Source organism: Cyrtonyx montezumae, unplaced genomic scaffold, assembly GCF_038088225.1.
Source record: "Cyrtonyx montezumae isolate F1298 unplaced genomic scaffold, pur_monq_1.0 scaffold_7, whole genome shotgun sequence".
In the NCBI taxonomy this organism is placed as follows: domain Eukaryota; kingdom Metazoa; phylum Chordata; class Aves; order Galliformes; family Odontophoridae; genus Cyrtonyx; species Cyrtonyx montezumae.
Window position 1 is genome coordinate 27,073,480 of NW_027072078.1, and position 22,883 is coordinate 27,096,362.

The following is a 22,883-nucleotide window of genomic DNA, read 5'->3' on the forward strand; positions in this document are numbered from 1 at the left end:
TTTCTTGGAAGTGTTTCCCTGATGATTCTTAACAGGACTTAGAAATGTGCTTCTGAGGAGAGAACATTAGGATTTACTCTGCATGTGTTTTGTTTTTCCATGGTTGGTTCAAGATTCTTAGGTACCATATTAATGTGGAAATTAACATGGAAAACTCCATCCAGGAAAGACACTCTCTGGTGTCCCTGGCCACCTTTCACCACTGAATTTGGTGAGTGTGTTGGCTCTTAGGAGATGCCCTGCGGTATTCTGACATTTTGCATCAACTTCCAAGAAGTTTCAGACCTTTAAAGTGAACAGAGGGTTTGTTTACTGCCTTACTGCCTTTCATTAATGACCTGATAGCCTTGAGGCCAGTATCAGAAGCCAGATTTCCTTGCTTTTGCTGCTTTGTCCACCAGGTGGAGCTGAGACACTATTTTTCAGAGCAGTCACACCCTCCCCTTTTATAGCTAATAGTTTCCATTGCCGATACCAACTCTAGATATGCTGGAGCTGAAGGTCTGCTTGCTTTTCAACAAGTTACTCCTTCGCCTGAAGCCACAACTTAATGCAGTAGGGTTCAGTAGGCAGCTGCCTCAGCACTGCCTGGGGTGGAGGGGTTGCTGCTGGAGCAGCATCATTACAGGATTTTGTAAGTCCAGTATTTCCCACTCATTGTGTTGAATTGCATCGAGCAGGTGTCTGTAATTTACACAGCTAAAACCCTGAACAAGACTTGAGAGCTACTTTATCAGGAGGAAAAAAACAGCAACTGAACTGGGAGAGATCGCCATCACCTAATTAGCTAGCCTGCATCTGAGATACTTGCAGTGAAAGTTTGGAGCATCAGGTTGGAAAGCTTCAGTTCACCATCCTCCCCTGTGTGCACAGTAAGTCACAACGGAGCTGTATTCTGGTGCTTCATTTGACAGCAGTCAAACATTTCAATTAGTGAAACAAAGCCGCGTTTGCCCCTGCCTCCCACCCGCATTCTTGTGTCAGAGTGATTATAGCAAACAAGCATGTGGGCCTCCTTTTTGTGGCACCTGAATATGATTAAAAATCCATTTCAAATTAAGAAAAAAAAAATGTTAATTTCTGTACTTCCCCCCCCCTGCTTGCATAGTTTGTGCTGTTGGTCCCAACTGCTTCTAACATGGGAACTAGGTCACAATTTACAAAACTCATTTGCATTATAATATATGAATCTAGAAGTCTTGCAGTTCGTTCTCTGGTCTGCAATGTTCCAGCATTGCTTTATCAGCCAGTAATTGACAGTCATATTTTTGTTTCTATAAACTGTTTCATGGATGGTTATTCAAGATCTGATTCCAGAAGAATAACTGAATCACTTCCCCTTAAATGGACACAGACAGCTGTTTGAGTGGGCTTTCAGCAGGAGATACAAGTGTTGCATTTAGGAAACAGTAAAGACCTAAGGAATGTGCAATAACCCAGAGGAAGTTTGTTTCCATTTTTGAGTTTTGGAGTCACTGACTCAGGGAAATGTTCTGTTTTGGAAGATCTGTAATTGAACAGACAGACAGGGCTGGGCGTTCTGTTTGTTTGTAGTTGCTGTTAGGTCACAGTTGTGCTGTGCCACAGTGACGAGTACAGCTCTGTGATCTAACTCTGCAACAAATTACAGCCCACTTTGGTGCCTGCTCAAACTTCAGCTTTCTCTCAGATTCTCTGAGCATATTCTTTGCAGGCTGAGAGCAGCGATCCCGTCTATGGGTCTGTTCTCATTTGTGATGCTCCATTTCTGCCTGTGTCCTGCTCTGACCTTTTTCTCATAAGCTCATCTGTGGTCAGGCTGTGAAAATGCAGGGTGACATGGGGAGTGCGCCAGTGCAGAGAAGATCATTTCTGCTGTGCTGAGAAGTATTGTTTTAGAGCCATACTGAGAAGTTTCTGCTGTGTGGAGGAAACCACCGCTAATGGGGTACGAATGGAGGCTGTGATTGTCCTTTCCCAACACCCTCTCCCAGAAACACCAGCAGCACAGGGAAAGGCACTGGTGTGAAAGCAGGTGAGCCCCTAGCCCAGTGCTGCACAGCAGCCTCCAGCTGTGGCTGCAGGAACACAAGGACTTGATGTTGCAATGGCATCTGGATTCCAATTTGGCCAGACAAACGCTGACATTTTCCATCACATGTGACCTGCTGCTGCCTTCTGCTTTAGCTTTCATTCAGGAATGTTAGCTGTGGTCAGGCTGCGTGTATTTAGGGACACAAATAAACTGCTGCTGACTGAAATACACCATTCCCATGACTGAGCTTGGCACTAAACCTCTCTAAGGGTAAAGGCAGATCTGCTTATACAGTAAACTAAAACCACCCTCCTCTGAGCATCACTTCTTTATGTGCTTTTTTTGTTTTTTTTATGTTCACCAAAAGTCTTATGGAGAAGCTGAACCTGGAAGGAGAGGTGATTAAAAACTGGAAACAAGCAATTACCTGTAAAAATTTCTGATATTAAAGTGATACAAAGCAAACTTGCTAGAGACCCTACCCTCATTCCACCTAAACAACCCCTTCAGGGTGAAACAAGATTCCCTTCCTAGAGCTGCTACTTTCCCCTGTGCTCTCAGCACCAAGCTAATGTTCCAGGAAGTGCCACAGCTTAAAGATAATCTGCAGAAGAAAGGCTGGAAAAGGGGGCACGGGCTGTGCCTTTCCTTTTAGGATGCAGCTGTGGCAGAGCTGTACTCAGCATTGGCTGGTCTGAGTGGCAAAGCAAGGTCAGAAAGTTGCTGCCCTTCCTTTCTTTGCCAGCACTTTCCTTCCTGCGGCCCTTTCCATGCCTGGGTCAACGTTGCTTTGTGCATGGCAGCCAAGTGAACCAAGCTAAAGCTGAACTATAGCCAACAACCTGTGCCCTATGTGGGATGAGTCTCTTTAGGATGTAGAACTTGGCCTTGTACTTAAGCACCAGGTAGGAAATGTGCAGTTAGTTAGCACTAACTTCCCCTTTGCCTCTATGAGATTACTGGCTGCTGAAGCCAGCTGGCCACCGTAGCAGCTGCTGCTGCCCTTGGCTGTGCTCAGATCTTTCCTATTTCTTGTGAAATTGCAGGGAGAGGCACATGCAGAACAGCGGTGCACAGCCATGATGTGCCTTGGGCAGCCCTGCTCCTCCTGCTCTGGTGCCAACCTCAGTGTCATTCTGTACCCCTCGAGCTACTTCAAGCAGCCTTTGCTTGGTCCAATTTGGAGATCATCCAAAGGATCTATTGAATTAGAAAAAAAAAATCAAGTGTGAAGACAGAGCACTGTTTTGGTTTTTGTTTTTTAAGAACACCTGATCCCACACTAACGGGGTGCGGCGCTCTTACAAATCCCCATTCTGAGCGATTTTTAGTGGGGTTTGTTGTGTTCCTGCAGTGCTACTGGCAGGAGGAGGGGGCCTACAAGCTTCTCGAGGGAGAGCTGGTTGTACTGAGCAAGCAGGAGCTCCTGTTTATAGAGGCAAAAAACAAAAACAAAACAATCCGGAAGGATGGGCTCATGGCTGTTCTCCAATGAGCAAAGCAAGTCAAAACAATGAGCACCATTTGTTTTTGCTTTTCCCTGGCATGTTTCCTTCAGCTGACTATTGCACGGTCTGTTCAGGATGAGGAGACAAGGGAAAAAAAAATAGAAGAAAAAAAAAAAAAGCAAAGCAGTAGCTCTGGCTTCTCTCTGCCTCCTGCTGCAGTCCCAGGGCAGAGCTTGCAGGGGTTTTATGCTGCAGCTGTCATCTGGGGTAACTTAAACCTCAGCTCCAGAGGAAAAAGGGAACATTTGAGAGGGGGGAACAACACGAGGTTCAACTTACAACCTATCTAAACCTTCCAGCTCTATTCTGTACTAAAACCTCAGGGCTGGCACCTGTCCCCCTGCAGGCTGCATGCCTGCTTGTGAAGCCCCAGGAGTGGTGCTCACTGTTAAACAAACATTACCTCCACACTAACTCCCATGCTTCTGGGGCTTCCCCCATCCTCCCCTGCTCTTTACCAACACCAAACTTGAGCTGCTTCTGGCAGCCACCACCCTCAGTCAACACCACAGCATTAAGTAAGTCAACATACCTTGTGTGTCACGGTGGCTCCTGGCTGCACTGCTTGGGCTGATAAGGCACTACTGATAAAGAAAGAAGGCAGCACACGCTATGCTGGCAGCAGCGTGCCCCCAGGTCGGTGCAGGGCTCATTAAGCTCAACAAACTCCACTCTCAGCATCATATATGCACAATAGTTTTATTTCATTTTTATATAAAAAAAGATTCTAAAGACTGCAGAACTCTCGTATCCTAATTACACAAACACTTCCAACACCCTCCTCATTTTAAGCTAATTCCCACCCCCCCCCTCCCAACCTGCAGCTCCACGGCTTCCCCTGATTTTGGCCTACTCACCCTTTCTAGTGGGATGGGATATGTCTAAAGCTGCAATGTGGCACTTGGTTCTCTTCGTTGGCAGGTTTCATAGATCTGGAAAGCTGGGCTGTGGGGGTCACAGGGCACGGAATCTGTGAGCACAACCAGTGAGCCTGCCATGGCATCGGCACGTCCCAAATCAGACAGCACACACGCTGCTTTTCTCCTTACTGTGCAAATAACAGGCTTGCGTCATCGACCCGTCCTGTTGTAAAGTATTCTCTCCCCTGAAGAGGTTCCCACCTTCAAGTCGAGAAGCAGCGAACACCGTCAAGCAATTAATCCACAGCGGTCCCATGTGCTGAGTCCCTGATCAGTCAACTGTACCGTTGTAAGACTTGTTGAGCTTGTTGAATGTGAACTCCACGTTATGCGTAGAAATGGGCTTTCTGTAGAGTGGATTGGATGCCTTTGGAAAAAGTAACAAAGAGCAAACGTAAGGAACAAAGTCTGTGTCAAGGCAAAGCTGTGTGTAATCTCACAGAATCATGGGATGGTGGCTTAGGAGGGGATCTTAATGCCCTCTCTGATGCCCTCAAATGCTGAGCGAACCTCTGGCCAGGAAGCCTCCACAGAATGCTTCCTCATAGACCTGTCCACCTGACATTCCCAAAAGCACAGCTCACACATCCATCTCTCAGCTCACACATCCATCTCTCTCTGCTCTCCATCACTGCAGAGGTGTTTGCTGCAATGCCAAGTGCCCACCCCAGCAGTTTCCCCCACTGCTCACCATTTCGTATCTTGCCCGGGTGCGTTCGGTCTGGAATCGGTCGAACTCCCTCCTGTCATGAATGGTGACGAGCAGCTTCCAGAGCCCCAGCAGGATGGTGCCAATGAGCACCACGCTGCCAATGACAGCCAGCACAATGGTCACAGCGCTGGGGGCTGAGCTGCATGCTGGAAAGGAGGGGGAGAAGGAAATCAGCTCTGGGGCAGGTGCATCCCAGATCAGGAAAACAGGAGCACAGCTGAGCTAGTGGCTTTGTGGGCAGCACTGGCAGCAGGCACTAATTTAAAAAAAAAAAATAAACAACAGGCCCCTCTGTAAAGGAAGGGATCTTAACTGCCTTAATCAACTGGTCTTTCAATTAAAGGCAAGCTGCAGCCTCAGTGAAATAAAACATGCCTCCCTCGGGACTTCCCATCCTGGCCTGTGTCCTCAAGAGGACTCAAGCAGAGCATAATAAGCTCCCACTGGGTGTTTGCCAGCTCTTCCTGCAGTGTCACGTGGGGTTTCCTCTGAGAAACATGCTCTGCATTGGATGAAAGTAATACACAGGGGACATGCTGGGGACAGCTGCTCTGAGGGGGCTGGGACACAGGAACTGCGCTGCAGAGACCAGAGCTGGTTTCTCCTCCCAGTGGCTCTGTCTCCAAACCAGGGCATGGCATACTTGCTGCTTCCTGAGCAGGCTGTATTTAATTTCAGCAACCTGATCTGGCAGAAAGCTCTTGGGCCACCTACTAGTAATGCTGGCAGCTCAGGTGCACATCACACTCTTAGAAGCCTTTCATTAACCACACTGGGAGTACTTGGCTCTGTGTTTCAGCCCTGTTAAATCAACCCAGTTCTTTTGCTCTTGTGTGCAGCCTTGTCTCCTCTCATGCTGTTGATAGGGAAAGCAAAAAAAGGCCCAACCTGGCTCCTTGAGGACGGTGAGGTTGGACTTCCCACTGGCGAGCTCCGAATAGGTGAACTTCATAACACAGTTGTTCACTGGGTAGGCACACAGGATCGCATTGGGGTCGTCAGTTTCTGGAATAATAAGAGCAACTTGGTGATTTGGACAGCACACCCCATATGTCAAAGCACCTTCACTCTTGGCCAGCTGCTTTGGAGAGGCACGCTTCACCCAAAGGCCCAGCATCAGACCCAGCCCTTGCTCTTCAGGAGCAGTGTCATGCTGGAGACTGTGCATTCCTTCCCATACGAGGGGCTTCCTGTCCTACATATGGTGCACATTACGGCCCAGCCCCAGCGGCGGGGAGAGCTGAAACAGCATCACGTGGGGGAAGGGAGAATGTGAAGCATTAAGAAAAGCCTAAAAGCCTCTACCATGGTACCTTCAATTTGCAGCTGCCCCTGGTCCTGCTGCAAGGGGCTCTGTCTAAGATTAAGGCTGATGGAACCAGGAAATGGCCTGAGAAAAAGTGGGGAATTAGCAAGGCGTGGAGGAACACAGGGAACAAAAACTGCTCCTGGAAATCATCAGCACACTTTGATCTTGTTTTGTGTGAAAGTGGAGATGGGGGAGCTGCAAGAAAGGAGATAAACTGACTCCCAGAGATGTGTGCCTTCAGCCCTTCCTGCATTCCCCAACTCCTGGAAATGCCCCCTTGCAGGGCAGCACCTCCAGCCATGCCAGGCAGCCCTGCAGAGCACCACTTGCCTTTATAGGATGGCAATTTAAGAAAGGGATCCAGGCAACTTCTATTGGTTGTCAAGACACAACTCTGGTTCTGGCACCTGGGAAATGCTCTGCTTGTCACTAGCATCTGTGTCTGTCTGGCTGTCACCCTGAGAAATGATGGCATTAATGACCACTGCTATCCCGAGCCCTTATCTCTCTCCCTTCTGTTTGTCTTTCCTTTCAATGCCTCTGAGCTGCCTTCAGAGGAGAGATTAATATCCTCCATTTCAACAGCTCAGAGCCCAGTGGGCTCACTGCTGCAGACAGCCCTCAGCTGCTCCTGCCTCAGGACACAAACATCCACTCTACCAGCACCTGTGGCACCAAAGGCAGGGCTGGAGATTAATTAGGTCAATTAGGCTGATATAGATAACACTTGTGAGTTTCTTGACTAATGCCCCTATATGCTATTGAGCTATCTTTGCTCCTTCAGACCCCCACTGCTTCCAGCCCCAGCCTTGAACCAATATTCTACTAAAACATAAAGCAATCCAAGTTTCAATAGTAATGATTCTTGTTGTCCTTTACTGGGTTGCAGGGCATTGGAACAGGCTCCTCAGGGGAAGCGGTCGAGTTGCCATCCCTGGAGGTATTTAAGAGCTGTGTGGATGTGGTGCTTAGGGGACTTGCAGAGTTAGGTGGTAGCTGGACTTGAACTTAAGGCTCTTCTAACTAAATGGTTCCGTGGTTCTGTGGTTCATGCCCACAGCCAGAAGGCACCTGGGACATCCCAGGGGTGCACAGTGCAAACCTGTGTCTTCTGTCTGCCAGTGACAAATACCAGCATTCAGCCTTTCAGCAGGGATTTCTAACACGTGCTACATCACAGAAACACTTGAGGACGAGGATTTGGCTGTGTTTGCCTGTGAGTCCCTGTGCACTTTCTCTAGGAATATTTTGCAGCCTAGATTTCCAAGTTCCGAGCTCCCAGATCTCAGCACCGCCCAGGATCAGACTGTGGCAGCACAACAGAAGAATAAGCATAATTCCCCAATACGTCTTAAAACAGAGATTTAGCCATTTTCCTCCAAAAGCAATGGGGGGCTGGCCAACCACAGCCCAGACCCACCTCCCAGGGTGCAGCCAGCACAAAGGCTGGCTCAGGAGTTGTGCAACAGGCAGGCAGGAGAGTTAAGCTTTAACCCCTGGTATGAGCTGGCTGCTTAGTAACACTGGCCAGCCAGGCATCAGAAAGGAGATTCACATGGGTTGGAAGCATTTAAGATGGCTTTGTAACCTTTCACAGTGCACTGGGACAGGTTTGCTCCCCAGAAAGCTGCAGTGAGGAAGGGGAGAGTGAGAGCAAGAGTCCCAAAGAAGAAACCCTACTGGCTGTTAATTGAAAGGGAAAGGACGAGCAAGGAAGAGCACTTGTACTCCCTATGAACTATTGGAAGAGAAGCAACAAATGTCAAATGTGAGAGGTCATGTATCCCTGCTTGATCCAGAAAACTGGCCTCTCTGTCCCAACTCCAAGGGCTGTAGACAAGGTCAGGGTCAGGACTGAAACTCAAGAAGTTCTCACTGTTTGGCTCTCCTCTATCCCATAAAACAGCAACCAGAGACTGGCAGAGTGATGCTTGAAAAGAAGGGGAAGAAAGGTATCTGCTGAGGGTTGCAGTGCGGGGTGACCTCCAGAAGAGGACACAATGAACAGGATACTTCTTCCAAGATGAATTCTCAGGGAGAGTAGAGAATTCCATTTTGGGGAGATGTTTTGTCCTTTCTGCACTCTCTCACAGCTCATCTAATCTCTCCTGTCACCTGCTCTCTTTGCTTTTTGCATTGGCCACAGTGGGCCTTGCACACACCAGCTCTGTACCTGCTCAGGTGCAGTGGAGAAGCAAACCCTTTGGACAGGCCTGGGAAGACTTCACGTGGCTTTGAGCTCAGAAAGGCTGAGTCACAGCTGCACGTAGCAAAAGCATGCCCAGAGGGACGTACTAATGGCTAACCTTACAGCAATTATCATCTCACATTTACAACAACTAATACATCCAATTCATAACACTCATTATTCCCTCCAATTTTTTTCTAAATGACTTCATTAAATTAATGCATTTCCTTCCAAAAGGCAATGAGGAAATGTTACGTACAGCTGCCTGAATCCAGATTTTAAGATGCTATTTAAAATCAAGGGTTTTTTACTTAGCATTGAGACCGTAGCTAATCCAGAAATAAGAACACAACAGCAATTCAGTTGCTAATACAAACACTCAAAGGAATACAAATTACAGCCTATGCAGGGGGTCACACATAATGTTTTTGAAATACTGTGTTTTCCTGGGGCTTTCCTTATAGATACATCTTGATCTAGCTGAGTGGAGTTGGTCACTGGGTACTACTTGCTGGGCCTGGAGCACCAGTCTTATGGAGAGTGGCTGAGGGAATGGGATTGTTCAGGTTGGAGGAGGCTCAGGGAAGGCCTTATCACTCTCTACAACAGAAAGGAGGTTGTGCCAAGGTGCAGGTCGGCCTCTTCTTCCACGTAACAGAGATAGGATGAGAGGTAATAGCCTCATACTGCACCAGGGGAGGTTCAGGTTGGATTTTAGAAAAAAAATATTCTCTGAAAGAGTGGCAATACACTGGCACAGGCTGCCCAGGGAGGTGGTGGAGTCACCATCCCTGGAGGTGTTCAAGAACCGTGGAGATGTGGCACTTGGGGACATGGTCAGTGGGCATGGTGGGGATGGGTTGGCAATTGTGGCTTTTTCAACCTTAATGATATTATGATTCTATGATTCAGCTGAGTACTTACTGAGAACATCCACGGTGGTGATGAGCTCATCCTTGCAGTGCTTTTGGCAGGTTTGGTTATCCAGTCTTCCTGAGTTAAACAGCTTGCATTCGATACAGTCCCTTCAGAAAGACACACAGAGGGAAAAGACTGAGTATGCAAAGAGGGTGGGAAAGAGAAGCTTCAGGGCCAACCATTTTCATCACAAGGATGGATTTGTTCCAGAGGAGGATTCAGTGAAGAAGCAAACAGCTGTAGGTCTGAGACTGGATGTAGGAAGCCGCGTGTCAGTTATTGCAAAATCCCTCCTGTCTGAGATGAAGACAGAAGCACGGCCAGGTGCTGACGTGCAGGGCATCTCCACCTCTGCATCTCCATCTCTATCTGTGTGGGCAGGAGCCTCCCAGGAACCAAAGAATCCCCCTTCCCTCCGACAAGAAGTCCCTTCTGAAGCCCCATGTGTACCTTTTGGTGCTGCAGACCCCTGGGCAGGTGGGACACTTCTCGCAGGTCTCCCCAAACGCCCCGGGCTCGGTGCACTGACACCTCCCACAGATGCAGTTGCCACGGCCGCTGCACATCTGCCCGTCACTGGAGACACAGCCAGCAGTCTCAGTGGAACAGTTGCAGTTGTCCCCGATGTAGCCCGTGTGGCACTTGCACTCCCCACAGTGACACTCGCCGTGGCCTAGGGGACAGAGCAGTGAGAGAAAATCAGCAGGCTTAAAGGCTTTCAATTACAGTAAGTGGCGTGGCTGGCTGCCCCGCAGCTGGTTTCAGGATAGCATCCATCAGCTCACTGGAAACACCGCTCAAATTCCTCTGTGGTTGGTCCTGAGGAGCAGGGATGCTTTTGCAGGCACGATTTGTCCACAGGGTTCATCAGCAACCTAATTACAGCTCAGCTTTCCTACTGGAAGCAGCCTCAAATCGCTCAGACAAGACGAATCATATACATGCCCTTCTCATCAGCACTAAGCCACGGATAGCTCTGCCTCTCCCATTGCCCTGAGAGCACCAGAGGGGCCATGAAGCTCTGTGTCCCTTGCCAGAAGTTCTGGGAGCATCTTTTGCTCTGTGGGCATTTAATCTGACATAGCAGCCTCTTCTGTGCTCCCAACATTTGGTTGAGAGCCAATCTGTGTGCTCAGACATTACCAGAGGGAGGAGGCTGTTTACATGACCTCTGAGGGTTACTTCTGCCTAAATCAGATGCGTTCACACCACCCAAGGTCCCGACTGGAGTGCAAGCCATTCTCTGTCCTAGGAAGAGCAGCCCTACATCATTAACTTCAGCTCAACCCCCCTGGACACTGCAAAGCCCAGCACAAGATGCACATCTGCTAGAAATCCATCTCTGGAAGTCTTGTTGCTCACAAAATGGTTCAGTATATATGCAAGCAGTTGGTGCCAGGCCAATCCAGGAGGGCAGAGATCCTGCGCGTTCCTTCCAGTGCTGGCACACTGGGATGGAGCCTGGACAGACTGAGATGGGGAAGGGAAACAACCGCTTGCAAATCTTCGTCCTATTCCAGCACTGCAACTGGAAAAATGAAACAGCCTCTCAGAGAAAGCAGCTTTGGTTTCTGCAGAAAATAAGCTTTTATATATGAAGGTGACTAAGCGTGGGGTGTGAGCCTGAAATTTAAAAACATGTTGAAATGTGTTTTCTGCCTGGCCACACTGGCTCACAGCACAAGAAGCTCACCATGGGAAGCAAGCCAAGAGTGGGAATTTCCATGTTGACCTTCAGCTGCAAAGACATTACAACCTGTCTGCACCAGCCTGAAAGAGCAGCCTCTCCTGCAAGCACCAAGAGCTCAATTTTTGGTACCCTGCATCTCCCATCCAGCATGGCCTGAAGGCTGGGTGGGACACACTGACACCTCACATGGGCATGGCAGGAGCAGACCCACTTCTCAAAGTACACCCAGAGCCTCAGAGATGGGAATTCACTCCCAAGACAAACTCAATCTTGCTTCCCAGATTCATGTTTGAGAAGAAAACATAGCCTCGGGTACACCAAGGAGGGTGTGCTCCAGGTCTCCCTGCTCCTGCAGCACTCATGGTGCAGGACATCAGCATGGCCTTTAACCATGGAGCCATTTGGATTTGCATAGTCTCTATTAGAGTGGCTTTGCGAAGCCAAAATACATTCACTATGTGCTCCAAACATAACAAGATATTTTCTTCTGTTCCCATCCTTGAAATGGGAGGATCTGAGACATTGGAAAGATCCCTATCTAGCTGGGAAATGACAAGCTCCATCTCACTTTGATAACGTACTTTCCAGCCAACCTTTAATTGTTAGGGGTAACACCTTCCAAACCCTGTGCACCTGCTATTGTCATTTTTCTTTTCCTGAATGACTGCTCTAAAGAACAAAAAAAGGATGAGAAAAAACAATACTGCCACAAAACAAAAGAGAGGAAAGCTGGGGCATGACCCAGTTAGGACAAATAAGATAAGCACATGCATGCAACACACAGCCTCGCCAGTGCCATCTCTTATGCAGGGTGCCAAGCCTGAGCGCTGTTCTTGCTGCCCTACATGTTGTTTGCATTCCCTAGGGTTGAAGGCACCAAAAATATCTGCCTACAGCAGAGGGAGCAGCCAAAGCCCAGACACAAGGCACTGCTGGGCCAGCCCTGCAGTGTGAGCGAAGGATTGGAGCGTCCGGCCTCGCACAGTTTGCATGGGAGGGAGAAGGGCAGCAGGAAGAGGCTGGGAGAGTTTGGAAACTTTCCGTATGGGAAAGGGCCCTGGTAAGACACCGTGCCTCCTTAAGCAAATAAATCATCTGGATTGCCACTAATCTCTTTCCATGACTCAAAGGAGCCGCAGGCTGATGAGCATCCTGCTGCCAGACGGCCAGCACCCGCGGGCAGGGAAGTTTATGAAGTGGGGATAGGAGATGTTCCCCCAGTCCTGCAGGCTGCAGGAGCACCCCAGCCCAGTATCCTTGCTGCAAAAAGGCACTGAGGTATCAGCTTGAACTGCAGTGTGCACACCGACAACTGCCTCGTGCCAGAAGAGCATTCACCCACACTCATTTACCAACAGCTCAGCGCAGAAACAACAAACCAAGCACTAGAAGGCAGATAATAGGGGAAAGGAGCTTTTCTGCTCGTTAATTACACAACACACCATGGACTTGCACATCCTACCACTGCATTAATGTCAGTGGGTATTTATATCTCGAAGCACAGGGGTTTTGGCCACGAATCGATGAGGCTTTAAATAATCCTTTACTCAACCCTAGCACTGGCTGAGCTCGCAGTTCCACCACTGAAAATAGCACCAGCAATACAGACCAATAAAAGCAAAACTGGAGGAAGAAATCCATGCCTGAGCTGTGACTTCAGCCCTGAGCACCATGAGCTGCATCACCAACTCCACGTTACCATCAGCATCCCAGTGACTAACGTTCTCACCCCCTCATCCTTCCCATTTCTCTCTCACTCTGGGTTAAACAGGAACTGGGCTCAGGGGTCCAGCCTTCCCTCCTCTTCCTTTTCTCCCCTACAGAAGTGCAGCTGAAGTGAAGTCACAAGATGAGTCCTTGCTGCCCATTTTGGCTTTTTGGTGTATCATTTCCTGGATTTCTTAAAATAAAGCCTTCTTTTTTTTCTTTTTATGGTTAAGTAATCTCAGCACTCCACAGATCTCTTGACTTTTGCTTACACCAGCACCTCCACCACACGTGGCTTTTTGGATGGGGACCCAGAGCTGGCAACTGGAAGCTTTCAGGTCCCACTGCCGACTCTGCTACCACTGCCGGGAGTGACGTGGGGCTGCCGGACCTGAGGGGATAAAACTGGGATGGTTGTAATGGTTCCAGTCTGGCTGTGGGTTGAAGTAACCCAACCGCACAGCGTACGTGCTCATCCACAGCTTCATCACCTCTTAGGAGCCTGGCATGGGAGGCACTGCAAAAATAGCTGATAATTCCTATTACCTTCCTTGCTACAGGTGATGATCCAAGGGTTCACAACCAGGAGCTTCTCTTCCATTTATCACAGAATCATAGAATTGTTTGAGTTGAAAGGGACCTTTAAAAGCCATCTGGTCCAACTCCCTGCAATGAACCTACACCTACAGCTCAGCCAGGTGCTCAGAGTCCTGTGCAACATGACCTTGAGCGTTTCCAGGGATGGAGCATCCAATACCCCTACTTTCATACCTCTTGATCCACCTCTGCAGGCACAGCATGGCTGGTCAGCAGGGATAGATTTCAGCAAGCACATATAAAAAAAACCACCTAGCTCCCTTAGATTTATTCTTAAAATAAAGCTTGGCTCCAAAACAAAGCTGCAGGATCCCAAATGCCTGAACTCTAGGGTCAAATTCTATGGTTCAAGCCCATCCTTAAAATGAAAAGCAGGCTAACTCCCAACCTACTGAGGCACAAATGTGCTGAATGTCCTTTCAGCTGGACCTCATTATGAGGAGTGGTCCCCAGAGCAAAGAGACATTGTTTCTCTGCAGAATCCAGAGCTGTGCGAGCCTTGCCCAGTTCTGCATTTGGTTGCAAACACATAATCTGGTGCAAGTTCACCAAAGGTCCATGGTTTGGGGATGGATTTCTCCCTTCCCAAAGAAGCTGAAAGAAGTCAGAATTTCATTCAAAATAAGATACAGAAAAAGAGAAAGAATTCACAGCTGAGCTGCACTTTTAGGTCTCATGTTTGGTTTTCTGAGTGAAATTCAGGGGCTGCCTGTGCACGGCAATAAGAAACACAGTTTCACACATCTGCTTGGTTTAGACTTTCAGCCTCCCAACCTAAAATTCAGCATTCATTTCCAACCATTTCTTTCTGTTAATTACAGTAACCAGAAATGTCAAATCCAAGCTTCAAAGGAAGCAGCCAGAAATGCAGAGCAGACCACCCCGCACCATCATCTCCCTTTGAGGAGCACGTGCTTGGCACAGCTTGCTTTCCAAGTCTGTGTCATTCATATTTTGGGGGCTTACTGGAGTTTGTTGTCCATGGGACAGCTACTCCTGCGCACAGGGTCAGGCAGGTACCTGTGCCATCAGAGGGCAATTCTTGCTGCTGCTTTAAGAGACCCCCAGGCAGAGCTCTGGCTCCTGCAAGGACGTAGAAAGCATCACTGCTGTATTCTTTTTATTCTGCCATGGCATTTAATGCCTCATTAGCATGCATTAATGGTTGCAAAAAGCCTGCTTGAGGGCAAGGAGAAACCCCAAGTGAAAAGCGGCCGGAACAGCAGCGCTCTGTGCAGTCAGGTCCTTGAAGGGATCGCTGCCAGGGCTGGGGGGGGTGGGGATGCAACAGCATCGAGAGCCTGGGCAGGGGGAAAGGAGGGGTAAAAAAAGCTGGCACTTCCCTCCTGTGCATGGAATGGGACTTCTGGAGAAACAGAGCTCAGTTTTTCGGGGACAAAACCCCAAATCTGTCAGTTTCTGATGGCTTCTCCCTGGCTGTGACTGTTAGGGGCTGACAAAACTGGCAAGCATCAGAACAGACTGGGCTGAAAACAGAAAAACCCCTTAGCAGGTGCCCAGCACACATCAGTGACATGTATGGGTGTTCCTCAAGCACATATTGTCCCTGGGGAATCCCCCAGCACTGCTGATGTGCAGCTTTGGGGAGATACCTAAGGATCCAGCTTAAGGCTGCGCACCCAAGAGAGAGATCCAGGGTGAGATGAGGAGATGCCACTAGGTTTGTGCAAAAGAGTTCCTAGGAGGGACAGGCAGGAGCAGGGTGCAAGGCTTCTTTATGCTATTTTAAGTCTTCAGCTCTCTGCCTTTGGACTGGGCACAGAGCAGGAGACAAAAGGCGTACACTCAGAGGAACACAACACAAATCTCAGGACTGCATTGCAGAGAGAGTGGAACAGAAACCAGGTTAAAACAGAAAAATAAATACAGAGAGGAAGCAGAAGAGAAAGGCAGCGGAAGGGTGGAGAAGCAGAGAGATTTCAGGAGACTCACAGGGAGGACCCTGACTCACCTGCAAGAGCCACTACAAATTTGCATACCCTTCCAGTTCCTTTCAATTGCCCAGCAGGGATGAGTCAAAGGAATCCAACTAATCCCTCCAGCCCCAAGCCCTGCTGTCCTGGCTGCCCCAGACCTTACATCTCCCCAGGCTGCCCCACATGATGGGAGCAAATGGAGCTGACCCAATGACCCCTAATTTCTTCATGCTAATGCATGTGATGAGAGCAAATGCAACATGCTCAGCTTAGCAGCTTAACCCAGAGAAAGGAGGAGAGCAGAGGAGGCCTCCCTGCTGGGCTTCGCTTATGACAGAATGTATGCGGTGTCCGTACAAATTCTCATCAAAGCCAAAATGTTTCATGGGTGGAAAGCTCCAACCAAGTGATGCTTATGGGCTAGGACTGGAAGGGTACACCACGAACCAGAGGTTTTCTTTTTCCTCATCCAGGTGGCAGACCCCGAGATGCCTGCACCATGTCTGTTGGCTGCTGAGAAGCAGCAATGGGCACGCAGTACTCATCTTGGTCCAGGGTGGGGAGGATGCAGAGAGAGAAGGAACAGACACTCACAGCCCTGCAAGAAAGGAAATATTTCTGCATTTCTAGGCAGCGATGTGCACCTGCACTCAGTTTCTGTCTTTTTACTCAAGCCCACTCTTTTTTTAATTCCCCAAATAAAAATAAAAATAAACCAAGATAAAACTTGACAAGACAGACAAGAAAACACAGCAGATGTGGTTTAAGCTCTGTTCCTTCTTTCTTGCACCAGGCAATTCTTTCCCTTTGGGACTATGCACCACCTGCTGTGTACAGCAGGGCAGCAAAGCAGCCATGGCACAGGGAAGTTCCCCTATCCTCCCCAGCCACACTCAGCCTCCACCTCTGGAGCCACCCAGCACTGCTTTCTCAACAAAACACAGCAGCTACTGGTAAAAGCTTGCACTGTAGGAATGAAGATTGCTGAGATCAAAAAGAAAATAAATAGTTACAGCTGGGTTCCTTCTGTTCCTGCATCTGAGCCCTCCCTGGCATGCCAGTCCTGCTGCAAGCAGACAAATGATGACTTCAGAAGTTCGTAAGGAAAAAAGTCTGCTTCCACACCAAGTGTCTCAGCCTGTGGGAATTAGTACAGTAACAGGCTGCACCAAGAATCACAAGGCAGAGATGCCAGCGGTGCTAGCAGACGTGAGCACTGCCCTCAAAGCACAGGGCTAGTGTGTTCCATGCCTCTTGCACAACCAGAAAGTGCAGTGCTGGCACTGAGCAGCATCTTCCCATGAGAGCCAGCACAAAAAGGGAGCTGCTGAACCCTGATGTGGCGCCTGCAACCAGTAACTCCTAAAACAAATAGCAGAAGCAGGAGTGTGATTTCTAATGTGTGGTTGTAGCAAAACAAACAAAAGCCTTATGTCACCGTGTGCCAGCACAGGCTGTAAACCCAGAGTCCTTCCCCATTTAACAGAACCAGGAAAGGGAAGCAGTCAGAAATAACTATGGAGGCCATGAAGGATTTGCATACCCTCAGCAGTTTTGGAAGTTGTTTCCACAGGGCAGTTGGAGGTCCACGTAGATAAGGGCTCTGTGCAATATGCCATGGGTTTTGGGTCGAGTTTCCATTTCCTATATTCCTTTTCAGAAGTGGTTTTGGTATTTGAGTGTATTTCCAAATCTGACACACTATCGCTGATGTCAGCTTTTTGGGTCAGCAGTGGTGAAGACAAGGAAATTTCCGTAGACATGCAAAGGAGATGCTATACTACCCATACCCCTCGCAAATACGGGTCTGAGCACCACAGCTCACAAAGCGTGGCCTCCAGCGAACCAGTCCTGCTTCACTAGTGGCCACTGCATGATGCTCTCACCAGGGCCTCTCTCTCTCCCCTCATACTACCTCATTTTATAGGACCTTTAGGAATGCAATTAGCACTGAGATGTTTCCTCCTTTGTCAGACCTGCTGGAAGGCAGCCAAGGGTCCAAAAGCCATGGGGACGCGCAGTGATCTGCAAATTCCTGAGCTGGGCTCCAGGCAGGGAGGAAGGCAGCAAGGAGGGGGCTCTGCCTCTCCATGGCAGCCATCCAAACTGTCTAGGAAAGGCCGGACCTTGTGCTGAAGCTCCCAACACGATGCACAACTGTGTGCAGCTTTCAGAAACTCTTCTGTCCTCTCTTTCTTCAGAAAAGCTGAATCCTCCAAAGCAAATTCTTCCAGAGACCTGCTGCTCCTTAGGGGCAGTTTGGGCACCCAACACCAACTGCTGTGCAAGCTCGGGCACTTTTGGTAGGCTGGAGAAGCCCCAAGACCCTTGGGCTGACAAAACTACCTCAGTACATTATGGGTGCTTGCTACAGCTCAGACTTAGCATTGTAGTGGCTGGAATTTAGAAGAAAAAAAGGCCACAAAACAATAAAATACCAGGAGGCGTGGTGAGAACCACCCCACCAGCCCACCCCTGGAGCTGCTTGGCCTCAGCCTACACTTTTTCTTTCACAGCTACAAAAAGGACTTTTAAATGACTTTAAAACTGACACATCCCAAACCAGCTCTGCCCTTCTTCCCACCACCAGCAGCCCTCCACTGGGGCAGAAGAAAGCAGGTGCAGCAGAAAACACACAACTTGCCATGGTGCTGCATCTAGTTGCTGGCAAAAGCCAGAGGATCGCCATTCCCATTTGCAGACAGTGCAGAAACACTGCTGGCCAGTCTGCAGGAAAACAAACCCCAGTGGCCCCAAACTGCCAACCAACACAACAGTCTCCAATGGCCCAGGGAGTGGTGGAGTCACCATCCTTGGAGATCTACACAGGAACTGTGTAGATGTGGCACAGAGGGATTTGACTAGTGGGCATGGAAGGGATGGACTGGGGTTGGACTTGGTGATCTTAGTGGTCTTTTCCAACCTTAATATTTCTATCATTCTATAATTGCACAGCCCAGAGGTGGCTCATCACTTACTTAGAAACCTGCAGGGTAGGGCATAGTGGGACAAAATCCCTCACTGCTCTCTGGAGAAGGAGAAAAACAGCTGCTGATCTGAGCTTACTCTACCAACAAGAGAACTAACACAAACCTACACAGCATTTTGGAAATTTGGTCTGAGATTTTCACTTAAGGAAACATTTCACTTTGAAAACAAACAAGTTTTAAAGAGTAACATTTTACCCAGCTCCAGGTGAAAGAATTATGTCTTAGGGCTGGATCCAGGTGATGCATGCAAGGTAAATTACATGACCTCAGACTGACAAGGAATTAAAGCCATTTTTAGCAAACACCACTTAATAGCTCCTCTGCCTTTGCTTAAGCAAAACAGACTGGCTACATCTTGACCAGTGAACGATTTGTTTTCCCAGTGAGCAGAAAAATGTGCATGCAAAGTATCTTTAGGAATCTCCAAAACAGATTTTGTCTAATGAGTAACAGACCGAAAGTCAACCTTTCCTTTCACCTGCCCCGTACCAGAGGATAGCTTCAAACATGTTATCTTTAAAAAAAAAAAAAAGATGGTTTCAATGCAGCCTTATGGCACAAGTGGAGAAATCCAACTTAAGAAGGGAAGACAAAGCTTGGGAGAATCCAAGCCTGTGAGGGTTTTAGTAGAATCACATAATTGTTGGTTTGGAGGAGACATTAAAGCTCACCAGTTCCACACCTCTGCCCTGGGCTGGTTGCTACCCACCAGCTCAGGCTGCCCAGAGCCCCATCCGACCCAGATGGGAGCACCTCCATGGATGGGGCATCTACAGCTCTCTGGGCAGCATTGCCAGTGCCTCATCACCCTTTTAGTGAAGAATTTCTTCCTCACATCTAACTACATCTCCCTTTTTTTTTAGTTTAAAGTCATTCTCCCTTGTCCTATCACTATCAGACCATGTAAAAATTCACTCTCACTCCTGTTTATTTATTAAGATCGCCTTAAGTACAGGAATGAGGTCACAAGGTCTCCTCAGAGCCTTCTCTTCTCCAGGCTTAACAAGCCCAGTTTCCCCCTTCTTAGCAGGAGAGCTGCTCCAGCCCTTGGAGCATCCTCATGGCCTCCTCTGGACCTGCTCCAAAAACCCCGCATCTTTCTTATGCCAGACACAGCACTCCAGATGAGGCCTCATGAGGGCTACACTAAGGCTGCTCTCAAAAAGACCAACACCAAAGCCGCCACTTCACAGCCCGAGGAAAGCGGAGTTACAAGAGGTGAGACAGCACCTACCTGAGCAGAGGACTCCCTTGTACCGGGCGCAGGAGAAGTCGTCACACTCACAGAAGGGCCCGTAGATGTTCCCAAACTCGCTCTCGTAGCAGACACACTGGTTGCAGCTGCACTCCCCCCGCCCGCTGCAGACGGGCTTTCCTTCCACCTCACGGCACAGCCCGGGCTGGGTCTCCCCACCAGCTCCCTCCTCGCACTCGCAGCGAGCCCCCAGGTAGCCGGAGTCACACTCGCACAGCCCGCAGGCATAGGTCCCATTGCCGCTGCACTTGGTGCTGGCCGGCTCAGCATGGCTGGTGCAGCTGCAGAGGCAGTTGTAGGTGACCGTCACCTCCAGTGTGTCACGGAAACCGGCCGGCTTGATGGTGAAGACATGGGAGGTGTCCTCGGCCGGGCAGCCACGGGCCTCCACTGACACCTCGAAGGAGACCTGGGGAGAGAGAAAGAGGCAGGGGGGGTCAGTGTGCAGCCCAAAATGGCCCCTCAGGTGCGGATGAACCGCCCCAACCCACATCTCACGTGGGCAACTCAGTGCCCTGATAGCTGATTAAGGTTTTGGCCTCCTCCTCGCTCCTCACTGCCACTCTGGGTCCCCATTTGGGCCACATGTGACCCGAGCTGGACAAGCATGGGCACAAAGCTGATGTTTAATACCCACAAACCTCACACCAAGGGGAGAACCACCAAGAGGGAAGTGCTGGTGCCGTGCTAAGGGAGCCCCATACAACTGTGCAGCCGCTCTCCTCATCACCTTAGGCCCCCACAGCTTCTGCCTGCAGAACCCACATCTCAGCCTTCACCAAAGCATTTGTTATTCCATGGGTAGCTCATTTCAAAAGACACCACAGGCATTCGAGTGAAGTTTCAAGGCTTATTACCATCACCCATGAGGATTCCATCACAGACTGCTGGTTTCTGTGTGGCAGGAGGAAGCTTGTCTATCCATGAAATAACTGGGGCAAAAGTCTAGCAAACAGACAGGTTTTCATAACAGCAAAAATATGACAGTTTCTAGAAAGCAAGTATCAGATCTAGCCAATGCAGCACAAGGATCCAAGGTGTCCACAAAGTGAAGGATTCAGAGCCTTTTGTGAGAATCCCAACCTGCATTGCTCATAAAGCCCCAATTAGGGAACACACATAAATTGCAGAGAAGGACATAGAATTATAGAATAACTAAAATTGGAAAAGACCTCTAAGATCAAGTCTGATCCCCAGCCCACTCCCACCATGTCCCTCAGTGCCACATCTCCACAGTTCTTGAACATCTCCAAGGATGGTGACTCCACCCTCTCCCTGGACAGCCTGTGCCAGTGCCCAACCACTCTTTCTAAGAAGAAATTTTTCCTTATTTCCAACCTGAACCTCCCCTGGTACAACTTAAGGCCATTAAATCAGAAAGCAAGCTCGGGACATCACCCTGCTTCTTTCCACACATCACCAGCACCGCATCCCAGCAGGTCAGGACCCTGTGCTGGTGTCAGACCATCTGGGGAAGCTCTCAGCTGTTTGCAGGAGCTAGACCCTGATCCTCATAGAAGCTGCTGAGCAGGCGGGGATGCAGGGACAAGCCACAGCAGCTGGGTGAGCTCCTGTCTTTGTGCCAAAGCCCAAAGCCCAGCTCCTGCTCCAGGGGCCCTGGCTTTGCTGGGGACATCAGGAGGGCACGTGCCCACAGTTGGCACAGCTCCAGGCACCGATTCTACCCACTGTGCTGAAATCCAGAAATGTCAGCTAAAATGCTGAGGCCACCTCCCTTTTTAACACTTCGCATGGCCCTTATTTGGAGGGGTAAAAGTTCAGCTACTGTTTATTCTTCCATACTATTTTTATATGCCCAAGTGCTTAGCACTCTGGTATGTTTTTAAAGCCGTTCTTCTCAAATAAGGAAATCATCCTGCCAGTGAGTCCTCGCAAACAGCAAAGGCCTGGGGCTCAGGAACCCCAGGTGGCCCTGCAATGCAGTGCTGATCCCAGGTGACAATGTGCCCTCTTGCCCTGCACACGAGGTAGGCTCATTCCCAACATGTTCAGGTGGACTTCACAGAATGACAAAATCATTGGACCGTTTGAGCTGGAAGAGACCCTTAAAGGCCATCTAGTCTAATTCCCCTGCATGAAGAGGGAAGAGCTGTTCAGCTGGCAGAGCTGCCGGCAGGGGCTTTTTACATTACCATGGCACAGTTCTGAGGCTAGCAGAGAAACATGGACATCCAAGAAGTGCAGAGAGATGGACTCACCGTATCTCCTATCTTGAGATCTCCGCACTTTCTGAGCCCAGGGTAGGACAACCCATCCTGGCACGTGGCAGTGAAGGTCAAGCCAATGTCCTCAGGGCTGTCCCAGACAGTGAGTTCTACTTTGGACCGAATGCTCTAGAAATACAATGGGAAAGAGAGCTGTCAGGTTATTATAGGTAGACAGGTTTCTTTTGCAGAGCATTCTGCTTTGCTGTCTTCTGTTGTATTCAGAAGGCAGCCAGGACATCTGTGCACCAACACAAAAAGCAATACCTGGAATAGGACTGGAGCACCTGGGGATGTTTATGCACTCCGCAAGGGTCATGATGACCACTGAAACCCATACTGGAAAGATATGCATACACAACAAAAGAAAAAAGGAAACATTCTCAACCACAAATGGACCATTTGCTTCACCTCTGAGCTGAAGGTCAGAGCCTTGTGTGCACATCTGCACCTCCTCCACAGCAAAGTCTGTTGGAAGAGTGCAGAACCCGACGCTCCGCTGGCATCCATCCTGTGATGCCTTTCGTACCGCACAAAGGCAGCATAAAACCACACTTGAAACTAAATCAGCAACTCTGTCCTACTTTCTTGATTCAACACAAACTGGTCAGAAAAACATTTTTTTCCCTCTAAAGAGAAAATGCCAGATGCCTTTGGGTATGTCAGTAGCAAATATGAGGTTTTCCATGGTGAAAAAAAATGTAAAACCTCTTCCTTTGTGTAACATTTTGAAGTGGAAAAATGTTCTCCATCAGTGATATTTTGGTATGCTCCTATCCCCTTTCTTCTTCTCATCTGTCTGCCCTGCTGCACAACCCGGACTTCTTAAGCCAAAGCAAAATAAAGGGAAAACTCTGTTTATAAATATTAATGTGATTTGAGGTTGTTTTGTTCAGTTCTCCTAAGGGCTGGA

The 22,883-nt window shown here is 49.0% G+C and overlaps 1 protein-coding gene across 1 annotated transcript in view; it reads right to left on the minus strand.

Annotated features, from left to right (window-relative positions):
• Nucleotides 1–4,337: 4,337 nt before the first annotated feature.
• Nucleotides 4,338–22,883, minus strand: part of ITGB5 (integrin subunit beta 5) — a 46,206-nt gene continuing 27,660 nt past the window's right edge. Inside the window, 7 exon segments of the mRNA XM_065750989.1 lie at nt 4,338–4,809; nt 5,134–5,300; nt 6,043–6,159; nt 9,576–9,676; nt 10,020–10,242; nt 19,725–20,154; nt 21,965–22,099. Coding sequence (XP_065607061.1) covers nt 4,714–4,809; nt 5,134–5,300; nt 6,043–6,159; nt 9,576–9,676; nt 10,020–10,242; nt 19,725–20,154; nt 21,965–22,099 — 1,269 coding nt within the window. The 3' untranslated portion in view covers nt 4,338–4,713.